Below are 27,024 nucleotides of genomic sequence, written 5' to 3'. Positions count from 1 at the left end.
CCCCATCCCTTTTGACAGCCACCCCTCAACTTTGAGAAATTGCCTGGCAGAGCTGCTTCTAGCAGCAAGGCAGGGGCTCTCATCACAGAAAACAGGACACCAATGGTGCACCACCTCCTCCAGGCGCAGCTTCTAGGAAAGCAGGCTCTGGGGCCAGAGAGACAGGATTGGGGTCATGTCCCTTCTCGAGGCCTCACTTGGTCATCCACAAACTGAGGATGATGACATTGATGCATCTGTGATAGCTCATGGCACCGTGCCTGGGCAGAGGCAGTGTGGGTTCATCATTCATGTATTTGTTAGTTCATGTGTTCATTCATTCATTCAACGAATTATGAATACATACCCAGGCAGTGCACATGCTGGGGGCCATGTGCCCCCCCAGGGACAGGGCGCAGTAGGCAGAAGGGCTGCCCCCAGGGAGCCTGTGTTCCGATAAGGGAGGAAGCCTGCGGGGTACGTGTGTGTCCGCATTGATTCCCCCTGTGAGAACAACACGCAGGGAGGGTGAGTACACTGGAAGCTGGCACACAAGGGCCGAGCCGCCCCACGTCTCAGCGTCCCGCTTGGACAGGACCCGGCACAGTGAGGTCAACTATAACTGGAGGTGGGGCCCTGCTGGAAACACATGGCTTCTGGGCCCCTCGTGACCTCCACAGGGGTGGACCCCATTAGGCCCTGGCCTCCTGCAGGGATGGCCACATCACCCCCAGGGGTCTCTCCTGCCCACCCCCTTCCTTCAGAGCCCTTCTGCATCCTCTGGGCCCCACACCCAGCCCCCTGCAGTCTCCCCCCTACCTCTCATCCCTCCCCTTCCAAATTAAGGTTTTGGAAATAGTTGTGTCTTCCCACAGTGTCCTGTTAACCTGCTCACTTCTCCACTCGCCAAACCTGCTTTCCCTAAGGTCACCTCCAAACTGGAAACCCCCCACCTCACCCCTGCCTCAGGACCCAGGCATCTCCAGACGGGTTACTTTCTTTGGTGACCCTGCATCCCCCTGGGAATCCCCTCTCTCTAGCAGTGACCCTGCATCCCCTGGGGGTCCCCTTTCTCTAGCAGTGACCCTGCATCCCCCTGGGGATCCCTTCTCTTCAGTGATGACCCTGCATCCCTGCGGGGGTCCCCTCTCTCTAGCAGTGACCCCGCATACCCCTGGAGGTCCCTCCTCTCCAGTGGTGACCCCACACATCCCCAGGGTCCCCTCTGTCCAGTGGTGATGGAGCCTCCCCACCCAGACCACAGGACCTGCTGGCTTCCTCTCCTGGGAGGGCTCTCCCTGGACTTGGGTTGCCATCACCTGCCCTGGTGTTGGCAGCTCCCTGCTCTTCCTACCCAGCCCTCATCCCCAGAACTCGGGTGGTTGGGTGTATGTCCCAGAGGACTGTCATGGGCTGCCTTACAAACTCAGCGTGGCCTCTCACAGAGAGATGGTGGTGGTCTCTCCTTTCTGCCAGACACTCCATCCCTGACTCCTTCCCAGCCAGCATGGCTGGTAAGCCAGAACATGAGGAAAGCTGGCTGCTTGGTGTTCAGGGTCAGCAGCCCCTGGTAGGGATCCTAAATGACCCACTTTAAGGTTATTGAAAGCAGTGTTCTGCTTGACAGCATGCTAAACAACCCAAGCAGTGTTTTCAGGTCATGTGTTACACAGCAGTGACAGGGTGGGGGGGTGTCTGTGGCCCTGGGGGCTCATCTAGGCAGGCCCAGCCCACTGCCAGCACTCTCCCCTGAGGAGCAGCCTGTACCTCCTTTGGGGGGCTGGGAGGGGGGCTTTTCACTCCACTTTAAGTCTTCCAGAAGACCTTTCCATTTGGCCTCTGTATATGCTACAGATGGTTGGGAGCCCCGGTGTCACCCAGGCTGGGCTTGGGCCATGCTGCCACCAGCCTTGGGCCCAGTGCCTGGCGCTGCCTGGTGGTCAAGGGCAGGTGTGCACGCAGAGCTCTCTGCAAGCACAGAGCAGTGTACAGAGGGACGGGGTGGGGCCCCTGCCGGCCTCCTAGCCCCCCGGCCGTCCTGTCTGTAACGGACATGGAGAAAGTGCCATGAGACCCGGTGCTGACCCTGTGGAGTCATTCTCCTTCTCATTCTTGCCTGTTCCCCAACCCTGTGCGTTTTCTTTGAAACCTGCAGTCCTCCCGCTGGGACACACCACGGGCCCGGAGACCACACCTCACTCGGGTCTTCTCTCTGCCTTGACAGTCCCCGGTTTTCAGGCATCGCACCCTGGAGAGCTCACCCATGTCCAGCTGTGAGACCAGCGATGCGGAGGGCCCCGTGCCGGTGAACAGTGCAGCCGTGCTGAGGAAGGGCCAGCCGGCCAGCGGCTCCCCCTGCCGGGGGCATGTGCTGCGGAAGGCCAAGGTGAGCTCCGCCCTCCCGCCTTCAGGACACCTGCCCTGAGGGGAGCTGGCTCCTGCAGGAGGGATGGGATGCAGGGGGAGATGCCATGTCCTGACTCTCCCCAGTCCTCACAGTCCCAGCCTCCTTCAGGGGTCCCCATTTTCAAAGGTGAAAAGCCCAGAACCTCACCCCAAGGCGCTGACCACCTGGTGTCAGGAGAAACAGCAACTCTGGGTGCTCCTAGGATTTCCTTCCCAGGGTGGGGACTGGATCAGGCAACCTCTGGGCTCTTCAGAGAGGGCCCAGGCCTAGACCCTCCTCCGGCCCATGCCGCCCCTGACATTGTCAGTGGTGTGGGAGGGGCAGGATGATCCCCCAGGCCCGCCCGTGCTCTCCAGTCTCCACATGGGACTGGCACTGATGAGCTTTGATGCTGGACTTTAAAGCTCTCAGAAATTGTAAAAACCACTTCTAGGTTCTCAGAGCAGACAGTTCCTGACGGTGCTAACTACAAGTGTGTCATACAGAAAAATCATACTTGAAGTAATTACATTAATTCATCAGATGAATTTAATTTGCTCTGACGGGTGTGGAGGCAGACGGCCTCTCTTTGCTGCCTCTGGGCCCGGCATTGCTATCATTACGTTTGCTCCTGGGCAGCTTCAGAACCTGGTCCAAACTGCCTAGGAGTCTGCAGTTTTCGGAGAGGCAGGTCTGTCTTGGGGAGGAACGCGAGCAGCAGCGCCTTGGAGCCCTGGTGTGCTCATGGGGCGGCTCTGGTGGCAGTGGCTGTAGCCCCGTCTGAGAGCTGGTGTCCTGCCCGGCAAGCGTTTGAAGCCCGTGTGTATTGCCACATCTAGGGCAGGAAGGGCTGCTGGGTATTTCTGTTACTTTTCCTAGCAGGCGTTGGGCATTCCGGGTTTGGCCGTCCAGTGCAGTCCCACAACTGTTTGCAGATGAGAAGTGAAGTAACAGTGTCTCATTTACTTGGTCTCTTTACTGTCAAATCAGATTTACGATTGAGCCGTTGCCAAGCCGCGTGTCACACGGGTGCTCGGCGACCACCAGCTTGGGGACTGCAGCTCCGGCTGCTCCTCTGTGCTAAAGCTGGACGCATGGTCTCGGCAGGTTCATGCATGGTGACACGGGGGCCACACTCACCGAAGGACCTAGCCGTCCCTGCTTATGGGTCCAGGAACCATAAGCCTCAAAAAAGGGACTCCTGAAAACAGTGACATGGGACTCTCAGCTGGGGACAGGGGTGAGGCTCGGCCTCTCGGCTCTGATCCTGAGCAGGGGCGCCACACACATGCCCTCGTCTGCCCACGCCAGCCTCCATCTGAGGACCAGCACAGGCTGGCTCATTCTGGGTGCAGGAAGCATTAGCCTGGGCGGCGTTCCTAAAGTGACTTCCAGCTCCTGACGAGGAATGTTCTGCGCATGATAGCACACCCTGGAAACTCAGATAGTGTGGGGCACCTGTCACGGGCTTTCAGCTCCAGGTCCTCCGTCCCCCTCCTTGGTCGGGAAAGCTGCATGTGTGGGGTCCTCTGGTAGGCCTGGCATGATGGCCCCAGCCGTGCTTCCAGAGCCACCACAGGTGAGCCGCTGCCAGAGGCTCGGGTGCCTGGCTCCACGGTGGCATAGCCTGGCTCTCCGCAGCCGTGTCAGCAAGAGCCTCATGGGGCTTCAGTCTCCCTCTGTACACTCTCCTGGTGCGGTGTGTCCCTGCGGCTCTCTCTGGCCCTCCCTGCAGAGTGGCCACGGTGACCCCTGCTTGCCGATGGCAATGTATTTGCCAGACTCCTCGGTGAGATGACATGCATGCCTGTCCTCGCTATCAAACCTGCACGGCCCGGGGGCAGATTGGTGAGCTGGGAAGGGGAAATGCCAGCCTCTGTTTTCCCTCTGGACACCTGCTTCCTCAGCCCTGTGGCCTTCTCAGGGTGGCTGAGTAAGAACAGGGAGAGGCTACACTCGAGTTCCTCCTCCTCTCAGCACACCTGCCTGAAAGTGCTCATGTGTGTGTTTTTAAGTATTTTATTTATTCAAGAGAGAGTGAGAGTGCACGAGTGGAGGCAGGGCAGAGGGAGAGGGAGAAGCACAGTCCCCACTGAGCAAGGAGCCCGATGCAGGGCTCGAACCCAGAACCCTGAGATCCTGACCTGAGCCAAAGGTGAATGCTTCACCAACTGAGCCCCACAGGTGCCCCCGTGTGGTTTTATCGAAGTGGAGGGTGGCTCTGTTTTGACCTTGTTTCTGCCATGTTGGCTGATGCTTCGTTTTTCAGAAAAAGTCAGAAATGCCTAATTTCATGAGATGTGCAGAGGTGTGCAGCGAGTGAGCTCACAGCCCAGTGAACAAAGCCCTGGAAATTTCAGCAGGCGCTGGGTGTTCCCACCGGCCAGCCCACCACACCGGGTGCCAGGCCCTGCGTCCACACACACCTTCCCCTTGATCAGCCCAAGGGCCCATCGTTGATCTAATTCCTGGGTCAAACGGTAGTTCTCGAACTCCTGAGTGGCCACCTCATCGGTTTCCACGCTGTAGGCGGCCGGCGGCCGTGGGGGCAGCCTGTCTCCCAGCACCCGGCCACTTTGACCTGTACCCTTCCTCTCGCCACACCTAGGAATGGGAGCTGAAGAACGGCACGTAGAGGGACGGCAGGACGCCCCGCTCGCAGGCGCTGCCCCGCCGCCACCGCCGCAGGAAGCTCCGCCCGCGTGGCCACTGCGCAGGACGCCAGGGTTTGTGACTGAGCTCCCACGCCAGCGCCAGACCCGCCCGCGTGTCCTCTTGCTACTGTACTTGTTCCTTCTAAAGAAATTCACTTATAACACTTTGGTTTCCACCTCTCTCTGTCGGAGAGCAGTAGGGAGGTAGAGAGGTCCTACGGCAAACGAGAAGCTCAGTGAGGGCTTTACCCGTGTCCCCTGCACCCTGACCGCGGGGGACCGGCCAGTGCCCCCGCTGAGGCCTCGGTTGGCGGGAGGCCCGGGCCCCGGGCAGGTGAGCGCGGCTGGCGTGGGCCCTGGGACCGTCGCGCCCGCCTGCTGAAAAGGCCGGGGCCTCCCACAGCGCGCCCTCCTGCCCCCCTCGTGCCTCAGTGCCCTTCCCACGCGCCCCTCCCCCTCATCACGAGAGGCGGGTGCGTGAGAAACCCGTGCTGTGAAGCATCTGTTACCTTTTCATTGTCTTTCCTCTGGACAAATGCTTTCGTCACCATGACGTGAAAAGCTGCCATTCTTTTTAAACTTTTTAGAAATTTCTTTTAATTGTGTGTTGCACTTCGCTCTAAGGGTTTTTCAGAGATTCTGTATCGTATTTTATTAATTATTTGTACTGCTTCTGAAAGGCAGCAGAGTGTCTGCTGCTTCACTAATGTGTGTTCCCCACCCTGTTCCCCAGTGTCCCCGACCCTGTCTGCCCCTCAGAGCCAGCAGGTGACCCGGTCTCAGCGGATGTAGATGGCACTTCCAGTCACAGGACGGGCTAGCCCCTTGAGAGGGAAGCAGGTCCTGGAAGTCGCTTGGCCTTAGAACCCTAGCATCCTGAGCCGAGCGAGAGCGTCTGTTCTCTCCCCATGGCCCTGCCTCCCCCTGCAAACCCAGGCCAGAAGCGCGGGGATGCTGGGGCTGCTCCTAGCCCCTCGGGCTGAGGCCGGGTCTCTGCACCTGTGCGGCACTTCTGAGAACCGGCCAACTCCACTGTGCCTCCAGAGGGACCGTCTCAGGAATCCTCAGCTATGGCCAGGTGCAGCCCCTGATGCGATGAAAGTGGGTCACCCCAGGATCCCTCTGCAGGCAGACTGGGGGGCGTGAGTCACACACCTATGCAAGGGCGCTTCCTGCTGAAATGTGGAAGCGTGGAGGTGTCAGCCTTTCATCCACCAAATACAGGGATGGAAGGCACGACACAGTCTCCATGCTTCCCCCCTGTCCCAGCACGCCTCCAGAGCCCCTCCGGGGCTCGGCCACTCTCCCATAGGCCCTTCTTAGGACTGGGGTCAAACCAACATCAGGGCTCTCAGGCCCCGCATGGCTGCATGAGATTTTGGCCATAGAGCGGGCAAGTAGTCTCCTGTGAAGGTGACAGTTTGCAGGAGGGAGTGGGGGCTGGAGCTGATCCCAGCGGAGACGCGGGCCCCCATCACATGTTGGCAGATTAGGGCACATCTCCCTGGCACCCAGCACGATCAACCCCTGCCCCCAGGAAATCTAGGGAGGAGGCCCCCAAAGCCTCTGGGTCCATCTTCCCGGTGCTGTTAGAGGAGCCCCGTCCTCCGTTGTCTGTCTGTGTGGGAAGCTGATTTTCTGTAAAAGGAAAAAGTTTGATCTATGGTAGGTTTTTGCTGCCTTCTGGTCAAATAAGGTTTGCAAAGGCACTTGGGCCAACCTGCTTGGCAGCCAGCTTTGTCCAAGCAGCCCCCAGGTTTTGAGCATTAGGAGAGGAAACCTAAGCAGCCGGTGCTCCTGACCGTGGCCCAGCACAGCCAGGGAGATCCTGGGCGGCATGGGGACCCTCATCCCCATGGGTTTGCCCAAGGACATGGCCCGTCGGAGCCAGAGCCAGGATTTGGACCCTGGTCCTCAACTCCTGGTGTACCTATTCTGTGTCGAAACCCAGGTTTCATATTCCCAAGCGTAAGCCCTTTAAAGAGGATGGCAAGCTTAGACGGATCCTGCTGGTCCCACGGAGCCGTTGGAAGCGGGCCGCATGGAGGGCGAGGCCGCCGACAGTGAGGCTCCTGTGATGTTGTGTGTTCCCCTTGGTGTCTTTAGATTTGATCAGAAAGTTAGGTGAAAGGATTTGCTTCAAAATAAGTTATTTATTTGTATATGTTCAATAAATAGAGTTTTTAATTTATATCTGTACATATTAGACACACATTAGACGTCTTGTCAGAATTCTGGCAGCGATGTCATTTTATGGCCCTCCCCGAGCACCCCACCCGGCGGCCGCAGCTGACACATGGAGCAGGTGGGCCTCGGGAGCTCGCTGCGGGGGTGCCAGACACCTGCCACTGGGAGAAGTCCCAGTCCCCTTGAGGCGTCACCCGTCCCTTCACAGATGGTCCTGCTCACAGTAAGAGGATCCTGACCCAAAGTGGAGGGAGCGTGGCGGCCGTGCAGATGGGCCACCCTGCCGGTCATGGCCACTTCCCTTAGCACCTAAAGCCTCACCGTCAGCCCCAGGGCTCTGCCTCTGGCTGTATTTGGTGTCATCAACCTTCAAAATCTCCTCCAGTTTTATGTGATTATAATGTCTTTAATCACTCACCCACCTTATGCACAGAAACAAAATAGTGGTTAAGGGCTTGCCGTGTCACCCGTGGCGCGAAACAAGCCGAAACAGTCACTTTTCCCCTGTTCAGAGTCAGTAGAGGGTAGGGCAAGGCCCTGTGCGGGTCAGACCAGCCATCCCTGCCCTCTCTGGGCTTTTGGATGGTTCTACCACCTAGGAACCAGCATGGAGCTGGGGAATGGTCCAGATGAGTCTGGATCTTTCCCGGGTCTTCTCTGGATGACTGTGCATACACCCTGGTGTAAACCCATTCTGTCCACCTCCTGTTCGCACACCTTGGTGTTCTCGAGCCCGATCTTCACTTCAACTGTCCGAGTTCCAAAACCCCCAAAGCACTCAGGTTGGAGATTTGCCACCTTTTGCAAAGCCTGTTTCACACCACGTGTGCGCTCGGCCCCACATCCACCCCCAGGAAGGAGACTCAGACCCATCTGAAGCGCAGCAACCATCGGGAACCTGGGTGCAGGTCTGCACAGGGACAGGCGCACGACTGGGGGCGGGCCCGGGGGCTGTGGGCAGAAGTGGGCTGCCAGCGTGCTCTCGGGAGGGGCCGGAGTCACAGCAGGCAGCGCTCTGGGTTCGCTCGCCCAGTGCTGTGGCAGGGCCTCCCGACGGTGGGCAGCAGGGTGGGTGCCTGGGGACGGGGCCTCTCATGCCAGCGAGGACCCCTGTGGCCCAGCCGGCGCACCCCTTGCAGGTGCCTCTTCCAGCAACGCCGCAGTCTCCACCACCCCCCGGGGTCCTCAAGGTGGCACCGCTCAGATGTTCAACTGTTGCCTTCCTCGTTTGTTTTCCCAAAATGATTTTTTTTTTTCTTAATGGGATGTTTTTCAAATCTGTGGCGTTGTTTTAAAGAGAGTGATTCTTATTCTCTTTTTGTTGTTCCCGTTGTCACTGCTGGCTCATCACTGTCCCCATGATGGGCCAGGTCGATACTGTGAATACATGAAGGTAAACTGCACCCCGTGCCCCGCGGTGGGCACAGCCTCTCGCAGGGGGCTCCTCTCCACGAAGGCCCCTCTGGCCCCTCTTCTGTGAACAGCGCCCCCACTGCCTCCCCCGGGGAAAGGTGCCCACCCCTGGCCTGGGCAGGTGTCACCAGGGCTCCTGAGTGCTGCCCCGGGAAGGCGCGTTTTTGCCATAGGATCATCAGATCACGATTCTTAGGGACCAAAGGCGTTTTTAATAAGATAATCTTTGTATTCGATTTTCTAATGAGAAAGGAAACAGTGACTTTAAATTTTAACACCAAACTTTTTAAAATTATAGATATTTAGCATTAATTGACCACGGCTCTAAGTTGTAAAATGTTTTCATAATAAGATTGTAATTATTTCCTTAACTGTATTTTTTAAAAACTAAAGTCATATTTAAAATTCTCTTTGAAAGAAACAAGCAAGAAACAGCAAAGATTTTTTTTTTAATTAAATTTGTTGGCGGTGCCCATTTTAGAGGACTGTAGATATATTTTCACTGTGTTTCTCAGTGTATTTAATTCATAAACTAAGAACTTTTATCAGAGGAAACTTCCGATGGAAATACCAGTTTTCTGGCCATTTGCTCCATGTTGTAATCACCTCACCTGAATTTTCTGCTTTACTAACTGATTTTTCTACTGTTTCACACGGTGTATAGCCCACGGACTGGCGCCATCCGGCGTGCCTCATTTGTGTGTTACCAATAAAGCTGTACGCTTCCAGCCAGCCTCCGTGTCCTCACTCCTGGCCCTCCTTTCTGCCGAATGGGGGCACTTCGTTGACAGCCACCTGCCAGGTGGGAGAGGAGGGGGAGCAAGGAGCAGGTGAGGGAGACGGTGGGCGCTGCACTTTGTTTCTATGAGCAAGGATCCTCTTCCATCGAAGAGCCTCAGATACTGTATTTTCAAGTGGCTGTTAGTCCACGGACCCGAATATGCAATTGAAGAAACGTTTGCGCACCTGCCGAGGGCCGGGCTCCGGGGTCAAGCGCTGGAAACAGTGGTCAGGTGTGACTGTTGCTGTCAGGAGCCCCGTCCTCACATGAACAGCCCCTCGGGGGTGCAAGCCAACGCCGAGACACCTGCGTCACAGGGGGAGGTGCAGCTGCCCTCAGGACAGGTGGGTAGGGTGGGTGCTGGAGCTAGGTCACGCTGTGTGAATAGGAGTTCAGTGGGGAGCAGAGCAAGGGAAAGATGTTGCCATCGAGGGCAACAGGAGCAGGGGGTGGAGGGTGGGAACGAGGAGCGTGCAGATGGGACACGGGACAGGGGCGAGGGAGATGGGAGTCTGGGGGAGCCCAGCCTCCTCGTGTGGGTGCAATGGGGAGGACCACTGCCAGCCAGGACCAGGATGAGCCCGAGTGACAGCTGTGGCAGGTCTGTGTGGCCACACCTGCCTGGTGTCAGAGAGGCAGAAGTGCCACCCGCAGGTGCGCATGCCCGGTCTGAACCGGTTGACAATACCGAGCGGGTGCCCCCGCCCCGGTGGCTGGCTCTGCCCCGAGCACTCCTTGACCTGGGCCCGTGCAGGGACCTCGCACAGGCAGGATTCGGCCCGAGTGGCGGGGCCGGCAGGTCGTTGGGCAGAACACACGGACGGGCAGCAGGTGCTGCCTGGGCGAGATCAGCGTGGGCCCGCTGGTCTGGAGTCTGCCGGAGACGCCAGGTCTGATCTGGGGCCAGGTGTGGGCCACGGCCCAGTGACCTGTGTCTGTGTGGGACCCGGGGGTGTCCAGGTGACCAAGTGCCCACCCACACCCACCGTTCCTGGGGCAGGGCCAGACGGCCCAGTGGTACCCCTCACCCCGAACTCTCCCTACACTGTGGGGCAGGGCTGGTCACATGGCAGATGGTGGGAGGCTGGAGGCGGACCATCCTCCCTCTGTCTTACAGGAAGGGGGTTCCGAGTACCCCATGCACTTAGAGGCACAGAAGCCACACGCCCCGCGGAGAAGCGGGGGCCAGCATGTGCCCTGCCCCGGCATCAGCTGTTCCACGTGGGCCTCTGTGTCTCGGGGAGGCTTCCTGAGCCGGCCTTAGCGATGCTCCTCCTCGGGTCTTGAACGCCGGTCATGTCCTGCTGGGCCGCCGATGGAATAGGAAGCACATCTTTGATTTCTGTTAAAACTGGGCTAGAAGACAGCAGAGCTCCCGGCTTTGCTTTCTAAAACCACGGAGACGACTCAGGGACATCCATCACGTGTGTTATAGTTTTGGGGGCGGGTGACACGAAGCCTCCCTGGCCCAGCTCCTTCATGGGAAGCAGGGAAACTTCAGCTGACGTCCGTGATCCAGAAATTTTATGATGGAAACCATCAATTTTACGATGCTGTTAAACGGGGCCATGTCTTCATACGGCAGGACCAGTTAGTCGGGAAGCGCGGTGGGAGACACGGGAGGGAGGCTGACCCGGGCAGCGGGTCCAGGACGCTCACCTCCTGACCTGGGAACTCGCTCCAGCCGGTCCATCCGGAGCTGCCACTGGGCTGGGGGCCCCACAGAGCTGCCAGCTGCCGGCCTGCCCACGGACGGACAGATGCCCTCCAGGGCCAGCCAGTTCCTGGAGATGGCGGGGCGAGACCGCACATGCTCACCAAGCACTCTGGAGCCCAGCCCCCAACCAGGTCCACCGTGGCGCCCCATTCCCAGGCCCAGGACCCCCTTCCCTGCTCCCTGCAGGGCCGGGTGCCAGACAGCAGGGTCAGCGCCCCCGGTCCAGAGCCCGCTGAGCTCCCTCACGCAGGCTCCTCAGCCTGTTGGAGCTGCCCACCGGCTCCTTCCCATGAGCCTGCATAAAGGCTCCTGTTCCTGTTTTGAGGTCACTGTCCCCCGTGTGGCCCCACGTGGCTGTCCTCTGGAGAACTGTGAGTGTAACGAGTTGGCTGATCCGTGGCAGCCCCGTCCTGATCTGCTGGACTCTCCCTTCTAACAACAAACCTACCTGGTAACACATCCCAGTCTGCAAAGGGCCGGGACTCCGAGGTCGGCCAGTCTGGATGGAATGCTGGCTCGTGCCCTGACTCCCGTCACCCACAGCGGGGACAAACACCCCTCCGGCTGGCCCGTTACGGCCACTGTGGGGTCCGTCCTGTGCAGACGGAGCAAGGCTCCCCTGAAGAGGGGGTTCGAGAGGGAGGCAGATGCTGCATGGAAGGGGGGTCCTTCTGGGTGGGCAGCTGGGCTGCGCCGGGCGGGGCGGGGGCAGCCAGCAGAGGCTGCTTCGGGACACAATCGAGTTTTCCGGTAGGACTAGAAGGCCCTGGAAGGCTCCGGGCAGGGAAGGGGCATGACCTCGGCATGTGTCCAAGCTCGGAGGACGCCGTGTGGAGCTGGCCCCAGGCGGCGGTAGAGGCCACGGGAGCCCAGCTGGACACAAGCACAACCAGGCCTGTGTCCAGCCTCGCGCAGCCCCTCCTGCCTACATGGCCCGAACGCCCTCAGATCGGCCTGTCCCCACGCTGCCGTTGTGGCGTCAGCCCGTCCGCTCAGGAAGGCTGGTGGTCCTCACGACTCGGCTGCTCCCGCCCACATCCCCGCTGGGCCAGCTCAGGTCACTCGGGAATGGGAGCAGCAGCTGGTGGCGGGGCTGGGTGACCCCAGGGCAGAGGTGTGGAGGGAGGGAGGTGGTGAGGGCACCCAGAGCTGGGAGCCGCAGGCCAACAGGCAAGGCACCGGCTGGGCCCTCCTCCCTGAACCCCGCCCGCCCCCCCCCTCCCCGCACCGGCCCACCTTGCTCAAGCCAATCAGGACACTCCCGGAATGTTCCCTGGGCGTGTTGTTCCCTGGGCATCTCAGGTACACGCCTCCTGGAGAACTGCGTCCCTCCTGTGTATGGTGGCCTGTGACTCAGTGTCCCCCCAGGACCACTTCTCCCCACACAACCCATGGCCTCCTCATCCCACCACGTCGAGTGGCATCTTGGGGACCCCCGGCGATAACAACACAGTAGAAGGGGCCCGACCAGTAGGGCCACCCTTCCATCCGCCCACCTCCTGGGCTACAGCCTTCCCTCCCCCTGTGCTCGGCTCTCTCCTCCTCCCTGCCCTGGAGCACTCTGGATGCCCCCACAGGCAGACGGGCCCCACTGGCCCGGAAGCTACAAGGAAACATCCCTCGGGGTGGCCAGGCCTCCCGCGTGTCCCCTTCCTTTCTCTCCAATGAGGGCTCAGCATTCCCAGGACACTGAGAGCCTGAGGACCTGGGTGCAGGCAGGTGCATGCCTGAGCCCCCCTGCATGCCCCGCCGTGCTGCTGCCCTGGACAAGATGCACGTGGTGTCCCCGTCCCATCCTGCTGGATGAAGCCGATGGGAGGAGCAGGACTGTCCACTGCCCCGCTGCCTTCTGCTGTTCGAGGTGTTTTTAAACACGCTCCGTGTTCCACGGGGCCGGGAGCTCTTCAGGGGCCGGCATGGGCTGCTCGTCTCGGCATCTTTGCCGCCCAGCACAGCCCTTGGCCCGGAGATGCCGTTCGCAAACACCCGTGTGACAACAGCAATGCTGACCCCACCGCCTACGGTGACAATGACAGCCACACCCGCCCGTGCTTGCCCCACGTCGGGCACTACGCCCGCACTTTTCAACATGGGCTTGCCCGGCTGCCGTGCGCTCGCCGAGGACAGGCCTCTGGTCCTCGGCACCGTGAGGCTTCGATGGAGGCGAGACCCCCCGGCTGTGGGGTGTTGGGCCCGCAGGGCGGACACTCTGCTTCCTCAGCTCATCCTTCATTCATTTCCTCATTAGGGATTTGTTTAATGCCCACTGTGTTTGGGGTGCTGCAGACACACGAGGAACAGGCAAGCAGAACCCCGGCCTCGCTGCGGCCGCCTGGCACTGGGACAGATGCAATGTGCGCGACCCCAATACACGTGCAGCCAGAGACTGTGGGGGCCGTGAGAAGGGACACCGGCCTCTGGTTGCAGTGTGCTGGGACTGCAGGTGCTCTGTGGGGCACCCAGGAGAAGCCCGAGGCTGGGATGTATGTGGGTGACTCCCCCTGCCCATCATCCTGATCCCAGGGCGTCCAGGGGACACCAGCAATGCAGAAGGGGGTCGTTGGTCCAGGGAGCATTCTAGAAAAACATGTTGTAGTGGCTGCTTTTTGCAGGTTGGAGCTAAGAAGAGGGCTGTCACCACTGAGCCTGGGTCCCCGAATCCCAAGGGGAGATGGGACCCCGGGCAGCAGAGTCTGGATGGCAGCTGGAACCTTCCAGAGACATGTGGGCTTACTGTGTGAAGTGGATCGTGGCGACTGGGCTGCAGGGACGTGTGCAGGGACTGACGGTGGTGTTCCCTGGATGGACAGGTGGACGGTCCACTGAGGTCACAACTCGGGCCCCCCAAAACAAGCACGCTCCAGACCTGGCAGTTATAGTGACGAGGGTGGCTGAGTCCCCACTGCTTCCCAGACCTGGACGGGTCACGTCCCTGGAGCCCCTGGGACCCGGGGGGGCTGCAGGCCCTTGAGGCCTGATGCTGACCCAAACCTGGAATGTGGATTTCCTCCTAACTTGCCCCAAACGTACTTACAGCAGGAACGTGCGCTGGAGAGAGAAAATTCGTTGCACTAGGGCATTCGGGGTCGCTGGCTCTCACCTGCGGCAAGTTCCTGGGGACCCCGACGCCAGTGAGGCCACCTGCCAGAGCAGGTGCGTGTGGCTGTCAGGTTGTTGGTGGAGCGCTGGCCCCTGCTGTGTCACCACGGGTCTGGTGTGTCCCTGAGCCCACCCTGTGATGACTCCCTCTGTTCTGAACACGCAGGTGGCAGCCTGTCCTTAGCAACCTAGCAGCCTAAGAAGCCTCCTTGGTCCCCAGTGCCAGGGGGGTCACCCTGGGAGCCCCTACCTGTGAAGATCATGAACAAAGGCAATCCCACGAGAGAGTAGTGCCACCTGCCCCCATGTGGTGACTCCAATTGCATCCCCATCCCTTCCTTACTTTCCCATGAATGGCAAGGAGAGCGCGTGACCCGAGGAGGTGATGGGTGAGCAGTCGCAGCCGCCGTTCCAGGCGTGGCATTTCCTACAGGAGTGCACACAGCCCCCAGGCCTGGGGTGCACACAACCTGGTGTGCGCCTTTCCGCTCTCTACCTGCTTGGGGAAGCCCCCGCGAGCCAACTCCCGACCTGGTGGGAAGGGCGGCACACCTGCCCAGGTGTTTCCAGGAGGCCCGTCCACGCCGCAAGCATCCCGCTCAACCCGCCGGTCAGTCGGGGATGCTGAGGACAAGCAGTGGGTTTCCGGGGGCCTTGGCAAGACGCAAATGCACCGGTCAGTTTGAGTCAGGAAAACGGAGGTGCCCTGGGCGACCCTGGCAGGAGGGACTCTGTTGGGGAGGCAGGGACTTCTGCAGCGGGGGCGGCCGCCAGCCAGGAAAGCTGCCCAGGAAGTCTCTCCCTTAGCACCAGAGACACCAGCTCTCCTGACCTTGACCAGCGGTGGCCAGGACCCTCCTGGAAGTCGCCAGAACCGAAGCAGGTGAGGGGGTCCCAGGAGCCAGCCGAATGGCCACAGGTGGCACACCGTCGGTTCCAGGCAAGGCCTTGGGGAAGTCTCACTTCTTACTCGACCTCGTTCCACGTTTCCTTGGGTAAATACTGGGAGGTGGCACGAAGCCACCACGGCCCTTTCCCGCTGGCCTGCTGCCTGCTGTGCGCTTGCAGTCGGCCCCTCGGTGGACAGGAGAGCGGAGTCGTTCTGTCTCAGAGGTGCGCACATCCTACTTCTTTTTTTTTTTTTTTAAGATTTTAGTTATTTGACAGAGAGAGTGAGCGAGCACAAACGGGGGGAGGGCAGAGGGAGAAACAGCCCCCCGAGCAGGGAGCCCGATGCGGGGCTCGACCCCAGGACCTGGGATCACGAGGTGAGCTGAAGGCAGACGCTCAACCACCCGAGCCCCAGGCGCCCCAGACATCTTGGAACGTTCGCAGACTGCGCACTGTCTCCCCATCCCCGCCGAGTGGCCGCCACCTGGGCCAGGCTCCTGGCTTTGCCGCGACCCAGTCCCTCCCGGCCCTTCAGCCTGGGGCGGAGCGAGCGGGCAGGCCGGCGGGATGCTCCCCCCGCAGCTGTTCTGTTTATTCTGGTTACCACGTTTTCATCCTCGATGTTGCAATTCGGAACGGTGCCGTCTCTACGCCGGCGCCCCCTCAGCTTAGTCCGTGAACGCAGACACCCGTGATGCCCGTGAACGACGCGCAGGAGGCTGCCTTGTGGATGCATGGGGAAAGGCCGATTTTTCTGGATAAGTTGATAAAGGGCGGCCTGGCGCTGGCGTGGGCTGTGGCGAGGCCACAGGAGAGGTGGCACAGAAACCCCGGGACAGCACGCTCAGTGCAGCCGGGACAGGGCACCTGGCCATTGCTGGGGCTCGTCGTATCCACGTGCAGACGGGGCTGCCCCATGTGCTTGGCTTTGCCTTGACCCCCGTGGCCCCAGGTGTGTCTGGCGGGGTCAGGACCACACCTGGGAGGTTTCCGAGCACCGTCCCCTGACGCATGGGAGCCCAGACCTGAGGAGCAAAGCTAGACATTGCCGCGGCCCCGCCATCCCGTGGAAAGGGTGCCGTGTCCCCGAGTGCTCAGGATGCTCGGGCGCACCAGCCTGCTGTCCAGGGCACCCCGCCGGCCCCGTCTCTGCCGCCCACCACCCCCTTCACCTCACTTCCTTCTGGGACCACATGGCGAATGTGCATATGCTCCTGCACAGCAAACCCGGGAGCATTTCCACGTCTCTGACGCAGAGAGAGGGGAAGGAAGGGGTTTCTTGACAGGACCTCACAGCTGAATTCCAGAGCAGCCCGGGTGGATGCTCAGCCACCAGGGCCAAGAAGGCACCATTCGGAGGCCAGGGGGGTGAGTCTGGCCTCCTGGCTCGTCCATGACAGGCCGCATGGCACCTCAGAGATCGTGTTCGCCCCAGAGCGTGCTGTCGGGCTGGCCCCCTCCCAGCCCTCCGCCCGCTGCGGCCTCTGCTCCTCACCCGGCAAATGGGCTGATGCCTCCAGGCCCTCCCGCTGGCCCTGAGAGCAAGAAGGGAGCCAGCACGCAGGTAAGGGCCTCAAAAGCCGACGGGGAGGGCTGTTGCGTTCATTGCAGGTGGCACGTCCCCAATCCAAGAGGGTGACTGAGAGGGTAACATCGCTGCCACCTGCCCCCAGGGTCAGGCACAGTTCAGGTCTCTCTGCTGTGTCCCTGAGACCACAGTTCCAGGGGCCCCATGTGCATATGTTTAGGTAAATGTTGAATAATCGCTTCATAATAAGGCAAAAGCTGATTATATTCATTTAATCTTTGTTAAAAGCATCACAAATGATTTATTGATTTTTAAAAAGGAAAAATAAGAAAGAATTTTTCGCATCTTTGTTATGTGCATATACCAAGTATGGGCCTAGCCCGGTCGAATGAAGCGTTAGCTGCCCACCGCAGACCACACCTTATCCCCAGGCGCCTGCGTACACCTGCACAGCAAATATGCAGAACCTCGAACATACAACCAGATCATCCACAGACCTACACGCTGATCTATATGGTTATGGGGATGGACAAGTGTAAGGTTTTGTCAGATGCCACCTTATTCCCGGGCTCTTGGGTCCACACACTCAAAATACTCTTAATAGAAATAACAAAATACAAGAAAACCACAAATAACTAAGGGAAACAAACAAAAAAAACACCCCAAAAAAACCCCAAAAAACCCAACCCAAACAGCAGAGAGAATGAAGTCGAGTGGTCAAGGAAGGTCCAAGGGGTGGTGACCCGCAGGCACTGGTGAGCTGGGGGGCGGGGGCCGTGTCCAGGGGACTCCGTGCTGACCTTGACCTTGGACCTGGATGGTGCGGACAGGTGTCTGATCCTGTGTGTCTGATGCTCATGGGGCAGGCCGGGTGGGGGGGTGGACGGCAGGATGCAGGGCTCCCTGTTGTCTTTGGAGACTGCTGATGGGCTGAGGGGAGGTCGTGGCAAAGGTCCAGAGAATCCCCGCATCTTCCCACGCTGACCTCACAGCAATGACCCCGGGTCCTTGGGCCCTAGCCCTTCCCCAGCAGGGGATTGAGAAGGGCCTAGAGGGTGTCCTCTGGGGTGGCACCCAGGAACCCCAGCTGCTGAGCAGGGGGCCTGGGGAGAAGAAGGCCTCCATTGCCTGGTGTGTGGGTGCAGTGACCCCTTCCTCCCTGTGGTCTCCGAGTCCCTATTTGTGACACAGAGATGGAGGGCCTCCTGTGTGCAGGCGGGTGGCTGTGGGTGTGAGGGTTCAGCCCTGGGCCTCCCCTCCTGCAGGCGCCACCTTCCTTTCCTAGGGGAGGTGGGTTAATGCCCCTGGGCTTCATTCTGGATTCGCCAGCAGCCAGTGAGCTCCTGGCCTGGGCTCTGCTGTGCCCACCTCCTAGGGAATGGCCCTGGGCCATGGGGAGCCCTGCCGTGGAGGGGACAGGAGGAGGGGTGGAGGGATGGAGGGAGGGAGGGGAGAAGGAGGGAGGAAGGGAGGGGAATACTGACTTCCGGTTTCAAGGCAAAAGGTGAACATCTCCCCCGTATATTCGCAGGTGTAGACCTGGGCTAGCGTCCCTGATTCTAGGCATCTGTGACTGAGCTGAACCAGCGCACCAGGGAGCAGAGGGCTGGTCCCTGGGGCACCTCTGCTACTGCCCTGCTGTGTGACTTTGGGAAAGTCACTCCCTCTCTGGGCTTCGGTTTCTCCACCTTCAGAATGAGGGGTACACTCCTGGATGACCCTCTGGTTCCGCCACCTGAAACCACTGCTGGTCCCTGGGCTCCCACCTGGGTTCCTCACACCCACACGGTGAGGGACTCGGAACCCTGGGCGTAGGGCCGGCCCGGAGGAGGAGACCCTGGCGGGTGGGTGGGGAGCCTGGGGAGCACACTGTCCGCTGGCTATCGGCACGAGGGACGGCCCTGGGTCCCTGTGGTCCAAGGGCCACCGGGGACAAAGCTGGGACAGCTCTGGCTGCTCTGAGTCCCCGGGAGACTGCCGAGCCCAGAGAGGCAGAGGAGCAGTGCTGGGCCCTCCGGAAGGGGTCCCGAGAAGGGGGCTCTGAGAAAGCAACACAGGTGCCTACTGCCTGGAAAGGGGTGCACACCCCCAAAATTCAAGCAGCTGCCTAGAGAGGTATTTACAACATCTGCAGTTTACAAACAGGCGGACAGTGGGAGGGAGGCCTGGGGCAGGGCTGGGGCAGGTCCCAGAGGGCGAGGGCGGCTGCAGAGGGAGGCCATGCAGGTGGGAGCCGCCCTCCCAGGGCTGATGAGGAGGAAAGCAGGCCCCCCCGAGCCCCTGTGCGGGGACAGGGCCCACGGTGCAGTGACGGGAAGCCCGGGCAGGCTCACCACCGTCTCCAGGGCGGCTGGGCCTTGGGCTGGGGCGACAGGGTGACGGGCAAGGGTGGAGCAGCCAGGGCAGCCAGGCGGGGGCCAGAGGCAGAGAAGCGCCCAGAGTCGGGGTGGGGGCAGCGGGTGGCGCCAAAGGCCTGGTGTCCAGGGGGTTGGAGGGTCCACAGGGTCCCCCCGTGCGTCTCGTGGGCTGGGCGAGCGTGAGCTGAAGAGAGGGGACAACTGTCACCGTGTGTGGGGACAGCTGGAGGAGGTGGCGCTTCCGCAGGTCTCTGAGGGGACGCGGGTCCAGGCACCGGCGCCTCCGGGGATGAGACGGCGCAGAGGAGAGTGTCCCGGGCGCGGGCCTCCGGGGACATCAGCTCACCAGGTAGCTGTGCATCTCTCGGGAGTTGATACTCAGGACCACGCCGGAGTGGTTCCCTGGGAAACAGACACACGCCTGAGCACCGGCCCCCACTGCGGGGGCGCCCCGACACAGGGTGGCCTCAGGGGTGCCCCATGGCCAGCATGCGGTGGGCACCGAGGTTCCTGCAGCCGCACGGGGGGTGCCTGAGCCGGGGGTGGGCGGGGGTGAGTCTCTCCATCTTCCGGGTGCGAGACAGCGTGGCTCTCCCTGTGCGGCCCTGTGTGGACCCCGGGGGGCCCCTGGAGGTGAGGCCCAGGCCACCCACTGACCTGCAGAAGGGCGGCCAGGGCAGCAGCAGTAGGGGGCTGTGGGATACACTGCGGGCCCAAGGGGCAGCGGGTGCTGCAGGGCGTGGTGTGGGGAGGGCCGGGCGGCAGGAGACAGAGGGGGCCCAGGCCTTAGCTGGGGGTCCTGGGTGGGGGATGCAGCAGGAGACCGGGGGACAGAGGTCTGGCCCCCTGGGAAGGGGCAGGGGCAGACCCAGAGGGACCCTGGGAGGGGGCGGGGACACACCCGGAGGGCCCCTGGGAGGGGGCGGGAGCACACGGAGAGCTGCAGCCCACCTGGCCTCCCTCTACCTCACCCGCAGGGAGACAGAGGCCCATGGCTGTGCAGCACCTGCCAGGTGGCCTGCGGGATGAGGACCCTGAGCCCGAATTCTGGGGGAGACCCTCACCAAGGCCCACCACCTTGTGGCCTCGGTGTTGCCACCTGTAATGTGGGCATCACAGCACTGCCCTCGAGACCCTGTGGGGATTACATGGGAAGACGCACCTGGTGCATCCTAAGTGCTCGATTAAAATAACCTGTTATTATTATGCTCCTATTGTGCTTGAGGAACTCAACCACAGCAAATGGGTGCCAGAGGCTGGAGAGCAGAGCTCATCCAGGGACACCCACGCCCTCTGTCCCGGCCTGGGGAGCCTTGGGTCCAGTCAGAGCCTCTGCAGCCACTGCTAGCACAAGGGGCTCTGACATCACCTGCATGAAGGTGGGGACGGGCCACCTGGGAGGCGGCCTGGAGCCCCAAGCAGGGGAGAGTTGGGTGGAGGGGGCCTTTGGGGTACACAGGGATACCCCCCCAAGCCTGGGGCTGCTGTGCAGGGTGAACACAGGTTTGCATCCAGCTCACAGCAGCTAAGTGACTTGGGCAGGCTGAGTGGCCACTCTGAACCTCAGATTTCTCTTCTGTCAAACAGCCTGTCTGCCGGGAGCCCCACAGCCCAGGCCGGGCGTGGAGCCAGTGTGCAGGACATCAGAGCTGTTACCATGTCCCAGGAAGGGGCAGAGGACCCAGGAACACAGCAGGGCCAGCACATGTGGGAGACAGTGGCCATGGTGCCAAAAGTCAGGGACCCCCGCTGAGACTGGGGGGTTGCAGAATGGGTGGGGGTCATCTCCCCGGCCACCCCAGGGAGAAGCTGAAGGGCACAGGCTTCTGGGTCTGGCTGGCCTGGGTTGGGCTCAAGCTCAGCCACCTGGGGGCTGTGCTGACGGGGTGAATGCCTTCATGTCTCTGAACCTCACTTCCAACTACTGACAGAGCGTGGCCTCTGACTTCTGCCTCTCCCAGCTCTGAGGGTACACCAGGCACAGCAAGGGGGAGAACACAGTAGTGAAACCCCACGGTGCCCCTGTGCCACTGTGCTGGCCTGGGACAGATGGGGGCTGAGGGTAGGGAGGGACGGAGGGCGTGGGCTCCAGGGTCCCAGTCGCAGCCCCTTGCCACCAGCCAGGTGACCTTGGGCCTCCTGGGCTTGCTAACCTGGAGTCACCAGGGTGCTCACCCCCTGCAGCCAAGCAGGGCCACAGCCCCGTCTGCACAGGCTCTGAGACCTGGGAAATCCCAGAAGCACCCGGAGCCTCAGTTTCCCTCTGGGACATGTCATGCTCCTCGTACAGTGTGGCCCGGGCTCTCCCCACTGAGAGATGGAGGCCGTGTTCCCTCCCCTAAAGATGGACAGACCTGTGGTTGCCTCGACCGATGGAGCAGGACACAAGTGACAGAGTGAAGGGCGACACGGCGGTCCCCTGGCTGGCTGACTCTCTAGTTGCTCTAGAACGTGGCCACCGCACTGTGCGGGAGCCCCAGCCCCAGCCACAGAGAGAGGCCACGGCAGGCGTTCGGGGGCCAGCCCCAGCTGAGGGCACAGCCGACTGCTGAGTCAACTGCCCACGGCCACGCAAGGAAGCCCGGAGGGGACCCGCGCCATGAGAGACGTGGGTGAGGAGCGCCAGGTGGGGTGCGGCCCAGCCAGCAGTGTGAGCGGGGTTGGTGGCCCAGTGTGCGGGGTTTGCAGTGCGGCCAGGGTGTCCCGCATGGTCAGGAGCCGGGGACCGCAGGTACAAGAGCATGGCGTAGACCGTGAAGTGCGGTGCGCAGGTGCTTATGTCCGTGTGCACCAGCTCACAAAACCATCATTTCCAGTGAACAGGACGGCTGGGGGCGTGGAGGGTCACTGGGGAGAGACCCCCAACATCCTGAGAACAGAGCTTCCCCGGACAAACAGCCTCCCCCAGGGGGCTGGACGGGGGGCTGGGGTACGGCCAGACATGGTGCCCGGTGTCCCCAGGCCTGTGATTTCAGCTCCGGTCACCCCGTCGTCAGATGGAGGGGACACGGCACCACCGTCCGCCTGGCCCCGGGTCCTGTGCACTTAGCTGGCCAGAGGCGGCCAGGCGGGGACCCACAGGAGGGTGGGGAGGGGGGTTTTCAGGGCGGGCGTTACCTAGAGTCTGCGAGTCGAGATCATCATCTATAAACTCCTCACCCTGGATGACGCTCTGGACGCCCTGGCTGTGGCTCACGGGGCTCGTCATTTCCTGCTCTTCTCGTTGTGCATCTGGGCGTACACGGTCCTCCCGGGGCGTTTCCTGAGGGGCAGAGGTGGGGCTCAGGGCGCTGGCCAGGCCTCTCGGCCCGGACCGCTCCTGGCTCTCCTCTGCTGCCCCATCTCTGCTCCAAACCCACCTCCTCTGGGAAGCCCTCCCTCCTGTGAGCCCCCGAGGCCCTGGGCTTCCCTCCCGATGCCTCGTTCGTCTGAGTGAAACCCGGAAGGTCCCTGAGAAGGAGTGGGCTTTCTCGGACGCGGCCCACCAGGCCCAGCCAGTTCTGCACCTTCAGGCCTGTGGGCTGGGCCAGACCATGAGACTAGTTCTGTCCCCTGCAGGTGACTGAGGGTGACCCGTGTCACCTCCAGGATGGAACACTGAGAGAATGACTTGGAGCCTCCAGAACTCACTTCCCTCTGCTGCAGCTCCTGCATCCCGAAAAGGCCCTGCCCCGAGTGGCAACGAGAAGCTAGCCCTCCCAGCTCCAGGGCACAGCACGAGGGAGAGATCGGCCCTTGGTGGCTGTGAGCTTCTAAGCCGTTGGGGCTGTTTGTTACAGCGGCTGAGCCCAGCCCACGCTGCCTGTTACACCACCAGCAACTGACGCAGCTCCCTGGAGCCCCTGGCCTCGGGCCATTTTAGACCCTAGGGCCTCTGGACCAGCAGGGCATTTCTCTGCTGCCCAGCCTCAGTCTGCTGGGCTCGCCTTCCCTGTGTGACTCAGCACCCTGGGGGTGCACACTCGCCCCCAAACTGTGCTCTACTGTTTCCAAGGAGACCCCTCCTGCCGTCATAAGCATGATTAGTGACAACCCTGGACGTGCCAGGTGGCAGACCAGCACTTACACCACCCGCCTTGTTCGGGGCACCCTCTGGGCTGACTCAGGCTCCTCCCCATCCTCCTCCTCCCTCTCCCCTCCGCCATCAGGTGCAGGGCTGTGGTTTCCTTCTGGACCTTTTACACCATGTGCCATCACCTGGAGCAGTTTAGGGAACTGCAATCTGGCCCCTCAGGGGGTCTGCGGAACACTGTCAAAGAGGACAGGATTCCATCCCTCTGTGGCCTCGAGCAACCAACCCTGCCTTGGACAAAGCCCAGGTGACACCCGTGTCCAGACTGATGTCCAAGGAGGCAGAGAAATGGTGGGGGGGGATGCTTCCAACCCTGCCCCAAGTCAGAGAAGCACCTCACCTGCTCTGCCCTGCAGCCTGACATGCACAGCCCACCGACCCCAGCCCGGCCCCAGCACGGCCCCAGCCCATCTGTCCCCTTTTACAGGTGAGGAAGCTGAGGCTGGAGACGGAGAGCTGCCGAGCCGCTCAGGGGCAGGGCAGGAGCTTGGTCCGGGCCTTGTGCTGGACCATCCCTCGGTCTGGATGGGCTTGCCCTCGGGGTGAAGGGTGCTCCAGGACAGAGACACAGAGACCCGGACGGGGCAGAGATGGCTGGAAGCCTCTCCTTTCTTGTTTAACCTCTGCCAATACACAGGACGCGGAGCTCCCATGCACACTAGCACGGTAGGGGAGGGGCTGGCAGGACACGTGCCCTTAACACCCCCGGGGGGTGGGGAACCAGCACACTCATTCCACAGTTCAGGAGACTGAGGCTCTAACTTGGCAAGACCACACCACCCGGCCAGTCTCTGTGGGAACCTGAGTGTTGGAATGGCAGGGGACAATGAGGAGGGAGTGGGGTGGGGAGCAGGGACGCCCCTTCACTGAGGGTGGGGTGCCTGGGTGCCTCTGGGTAATACCGGGCCCTCCCCTGCTGTATGTGTGGAGCTCAGCCCGATACCCATGTGCATGGTGCAGGGACAGGAGGAGATAGCAGAGGCTTGAGGCTGGGGATGACTCTTCAAGTGGAGACTCGGGGACCCCTGCCTCAATCAGGATTAAGTTGTCAGCATCTGGGGATTCCTGGGTGGCTCAGCAGTTGAGCGTCTGCCTTCGGCTCAGGCAGTGATCCCAGGATCCCGGGATCGAGTCCCACATCGGGCTCCCTGCAGGGAGCCTGCTCCTCCCTCTGCCTGTGTCTCTGCCTCTCTCTCTCTCTCTGTGTCTCTCATGAATAAATAAAATCTTTAAAAACAAAAGTTAGCAGCCATCCACATGGCCGATGCAAAGGTGCTCCAGAAATGCCGAGGAGGCAGAGGGGACATGCACGTGCCTCGCTAAGGGTCAAGTGCATCTGTCATCCATCGAAAGACCTGGCTGCTCAGGGGGCCCAGCAGGGGCCTTGGCCGGCGAGGGAGCCTCTCTGTGCCACCGGGAGCGAACACCTGGACTTAGTCCTGGTGGCTCTATCAACACCAGCTTTGACCTGGTGCTATTTCGGGGTCAGAAGGGGCCCCAGCTTCAGCACCAGAAATCTGGGTCTCAGGTCCACTTCCCACCTCTGACACACCCCAGTCTCCACGTGGCCTCCCTCGCAGGCAGGGTGGGGCGGAGGGAGATAAGGCTGGGACGCTGGTGGGTCGCAAAGTGGGAGTTGCAGGGGCCATGGGGTCTTGAGCGGCCTTCTCCACCTGCCTTGTAGGACTGGGGCCACTGGGAACCCAGAGTGGGCCTAGACCAGTGCCCTCCCCTGGCTGGGAAGCCGCTGCCCAAGGCCCGACCTCGCGCCCTGCCTGCCCCAGCGGCCAGGGAGCCTTGCCTTTTGAACTTGTAGAGGATGAACGCGCCCACCGCGAAGAGTCCGATGACCAAGAGGACCGCCACTGCCCAGTAGCCACCAGTGCCTCCCAGCCTCTGAGAATCTGCAAGCAAAGCAGCTGGAGGTCAGCGGGGCACCACCCGTCCCCAGCCCTGGTCTCCTTGGACAGGAAGGCGTTTCACACGGTCTGGCAGGTCCTCGGGTGTGGCTGAGGGGCCTGGGAAGCCTTGGGGAACCTCAGCGCCCAGGACTCCCGCTGTGACACACGGGCCCTGGGCTGCCTTCCAGAAGGTGGACAGAATGCCTGTGTGCACTTCTGCTGGCGTGCGGCGAGCCTGCCACATTTCGCGATGGGCACCATGTCTCTACAGAGCACAGAGAAGCTGCTCAGCTGCTGCGAACATTCTTGCCCAAAATAGGAAAGGTCACACGTGTGACCCAGAGAGGACAGTCTCATGGCGGGGGTGGGGGCCGAGGCCATCTGAGACCCTGAATGTGTAAATTAAATCCAGAGCTCCGTGTTGCATCCACGCAAGGAGCGAGGCTCCTGGGTCTGACCTGGGTCTGACCTGGTCGTAATCAGAGGCGACCACCCAGCCAGGAGGGGCTGTCTGCCCCCGGCCGCCCTGCTAATGGTGTCACCTGGGGGGCAGGGTGCACACCCACCCTACCCTGCAGGGGCGAGCCCACACTTGGCCCCTCACCTGTGTCTGTGTCCCTCATGGACACCAGGACTCGGACCCCGCCCCGCAGAAGGAAGCTGATCTTCTGCGCCTTCAGCACCTGCTGGATGGCCATGAGTCTCTGCAAGCAGGAAGGGGAGAGTCAGGAGGGTCCTCCAGAACCCCCGGAGGGAGCAGGGAGCTGGGCAGACGTCTGCTGGGACTCTCCAGAGCCAAGGGGTTGGAGGGGCACTCCGTGGGTCTCAGTCTCTTCATCTGTAAAATGGGAATACTTGCCCACCAGCCAACTTGCACCGAGAACCTACAATGGGACACAAAAGTGACCCGTTGGGGCCAAAGGGCTCCCCTTTTGGTTGGGACCACAGGGTGTGGTGAAGTTGGGGAACCCAGGGTGCTCCAGGAGGCCCCAGCCCTGGCCGTGGTCGGGAAGGCTTCTCAGAGGAAGACCAAGGACAAGACAGGTGACCCAGGAGGGAGTGACCCCACCCATGAGGGATCACTGTCCCAGGAGCTGGTGTTGCTGGATCATGGGGTGGGAAATGTGGGGGCTTTGCCATTTCATGGAGGGAGCTCTCCTGGTGCTCAGAGGGGAACCAGCTGCCCCTGTGAACGCTCAGGGGTCATCCCTCCACAGGGCGGATGTAGAGGTGGTGGGCAAGGGGGCCTCCCCTCCCAGGGAGCCTTGAGTGGGACACTCCCAGGGCCAAACTCAGCCTCCACGTACAGCATTTTAGCACCTGGTGTGCCCTGGGGACCCAGGAGTGAGACATCAAGCCATAGCAGCCCTGGCTCTGAAGGGACCCAGGAGGCACGTGGCCTGGAGAAGATGCACCTCAGTTTTGAGAGTCAACATGAGGCTTCAAAGGAACACGTTGCAAGATGCCTCGAGGCTGCGCCCAGCGCCCAGCCAGGGCCAGTGGCCACTGCGCTGCCCGTGGCCAGGACAGTCCTGTGATTATTCACCGGCCTCGGGCACGTGGCTTGCTCTCAGTGCTGAGGGCACCGGGGCCGGGGGTACCTGTGCCTCCTCTGCCTCCTTCCAAATCTCTCCTAAGTGCCCACACCTGACTACTGCAGCATTAGCTCGTCTGCTCGTCAACTTGGGGGCGGGATGGATGGGGGTGCTCCCAAGTGAGGGAGGTCCCCGGGGCCGGCCGTGCCTTCCCCACGCTGTGCCGAGCCTCTGTAGTCAGCTCCCCATCTGAGAAGTGGGTACAGTCACTCTCAAGCCTCTGCTGTCCCAGCCCCAGAGACGCCGCATCAGCAGGGGTTGGGGGCTTGGCAGGCCTGGGCGCTCCCAAGGTGCGGATGCGGAGGAGGAAGCCCTCGGGGAAATGCTGGGGGTCAGGCCCACATGGTCACGGGTCTGCGGGAGGCAGCCCGGGCGAGGCGTGGGGCGTGGCCCTGCAGCCAGGGCGGCCGTCGGCTCCATGTCCCCTCCGTCCGACCTGATGCTCACCCCACGGAGCCCCTCTT

At 61.3% G+C, this 27,024-nt stretch overlaps 2 protein-coding genes across 8 annotated transcripts in view; one reads left to right on the top strand and one right to left on the bottom strand.

Annotated features, from left to right (window-relative positions):
• AFAP1 (actin filament associated protein 1) overlaps positions 1–9,347 on the top strand; it is a 141,477-nt gene extending 132,130 nt beyond the window's left edge. For all 7 annotated transcript variants that reach the window (XM_041752320.1, XM_041752318.1, XM_041752319.1 and 4 more), the window contains 2 exons: positions 2,204–2,365; positions 4,974–9,347. In XM_041752320.1, coding sequence (XP_041608254.1) covers positions 2,204–2,365; positions 4,974–5,000 — 189 coding nt within the window. In that variant the 3' untranslated portion in view covers positions 5,001–9,347. The remainder of the gene's footprint in view (positions 1–2,203; positions 2,366–4,973) is intronic.
• A 7,534-nt stretch (positions 9,348–16,881) lies between these two features.
• The window catches only part of SORCS2 (sortilin related VPS10 domain containing receptor 2), a 458,218-nt gene continuing 448,075 nt past the window's right edge, over positions 16,882–27,024 (bottom strand). Inside the window, 5 exon segments of the mRNA XM_041753851.1 lie at positions 16,882–19,394; positions 22,152–22,211; positions 22,214–22,254; positions 24,866–24,968; positions 25,570–25,669. Of these exon segments, the coding sequence (XP_041609785.1) occupies positions 19,330–19,394; positions 22,152–22,211; positions 22,214–22,254; positions 24,866–24,968; positions 25,570–25,669 (369 nt within the window). The 3' untranslated portion in view covers positions 16,882–19,329.

This window comes from Vulpes lagopus, chromosome 4 (genome assembly GCF_018345385.1).
Source record: "Vulpes lagopus strain Blue_001 chromosome 4, ASM1834538v1, whole genome shotgun sequence".
Lineage (NCBI taxonomy): Eukaryota > Metazoa > Chordata > Mammalia > Carnivora > Canidae > Vulpes > Vulpes lagopus.
Note: the sequence above shows the minus strand (reverse complement) of the source record. Positions and strands in the feature narration are given on the sequence as shown.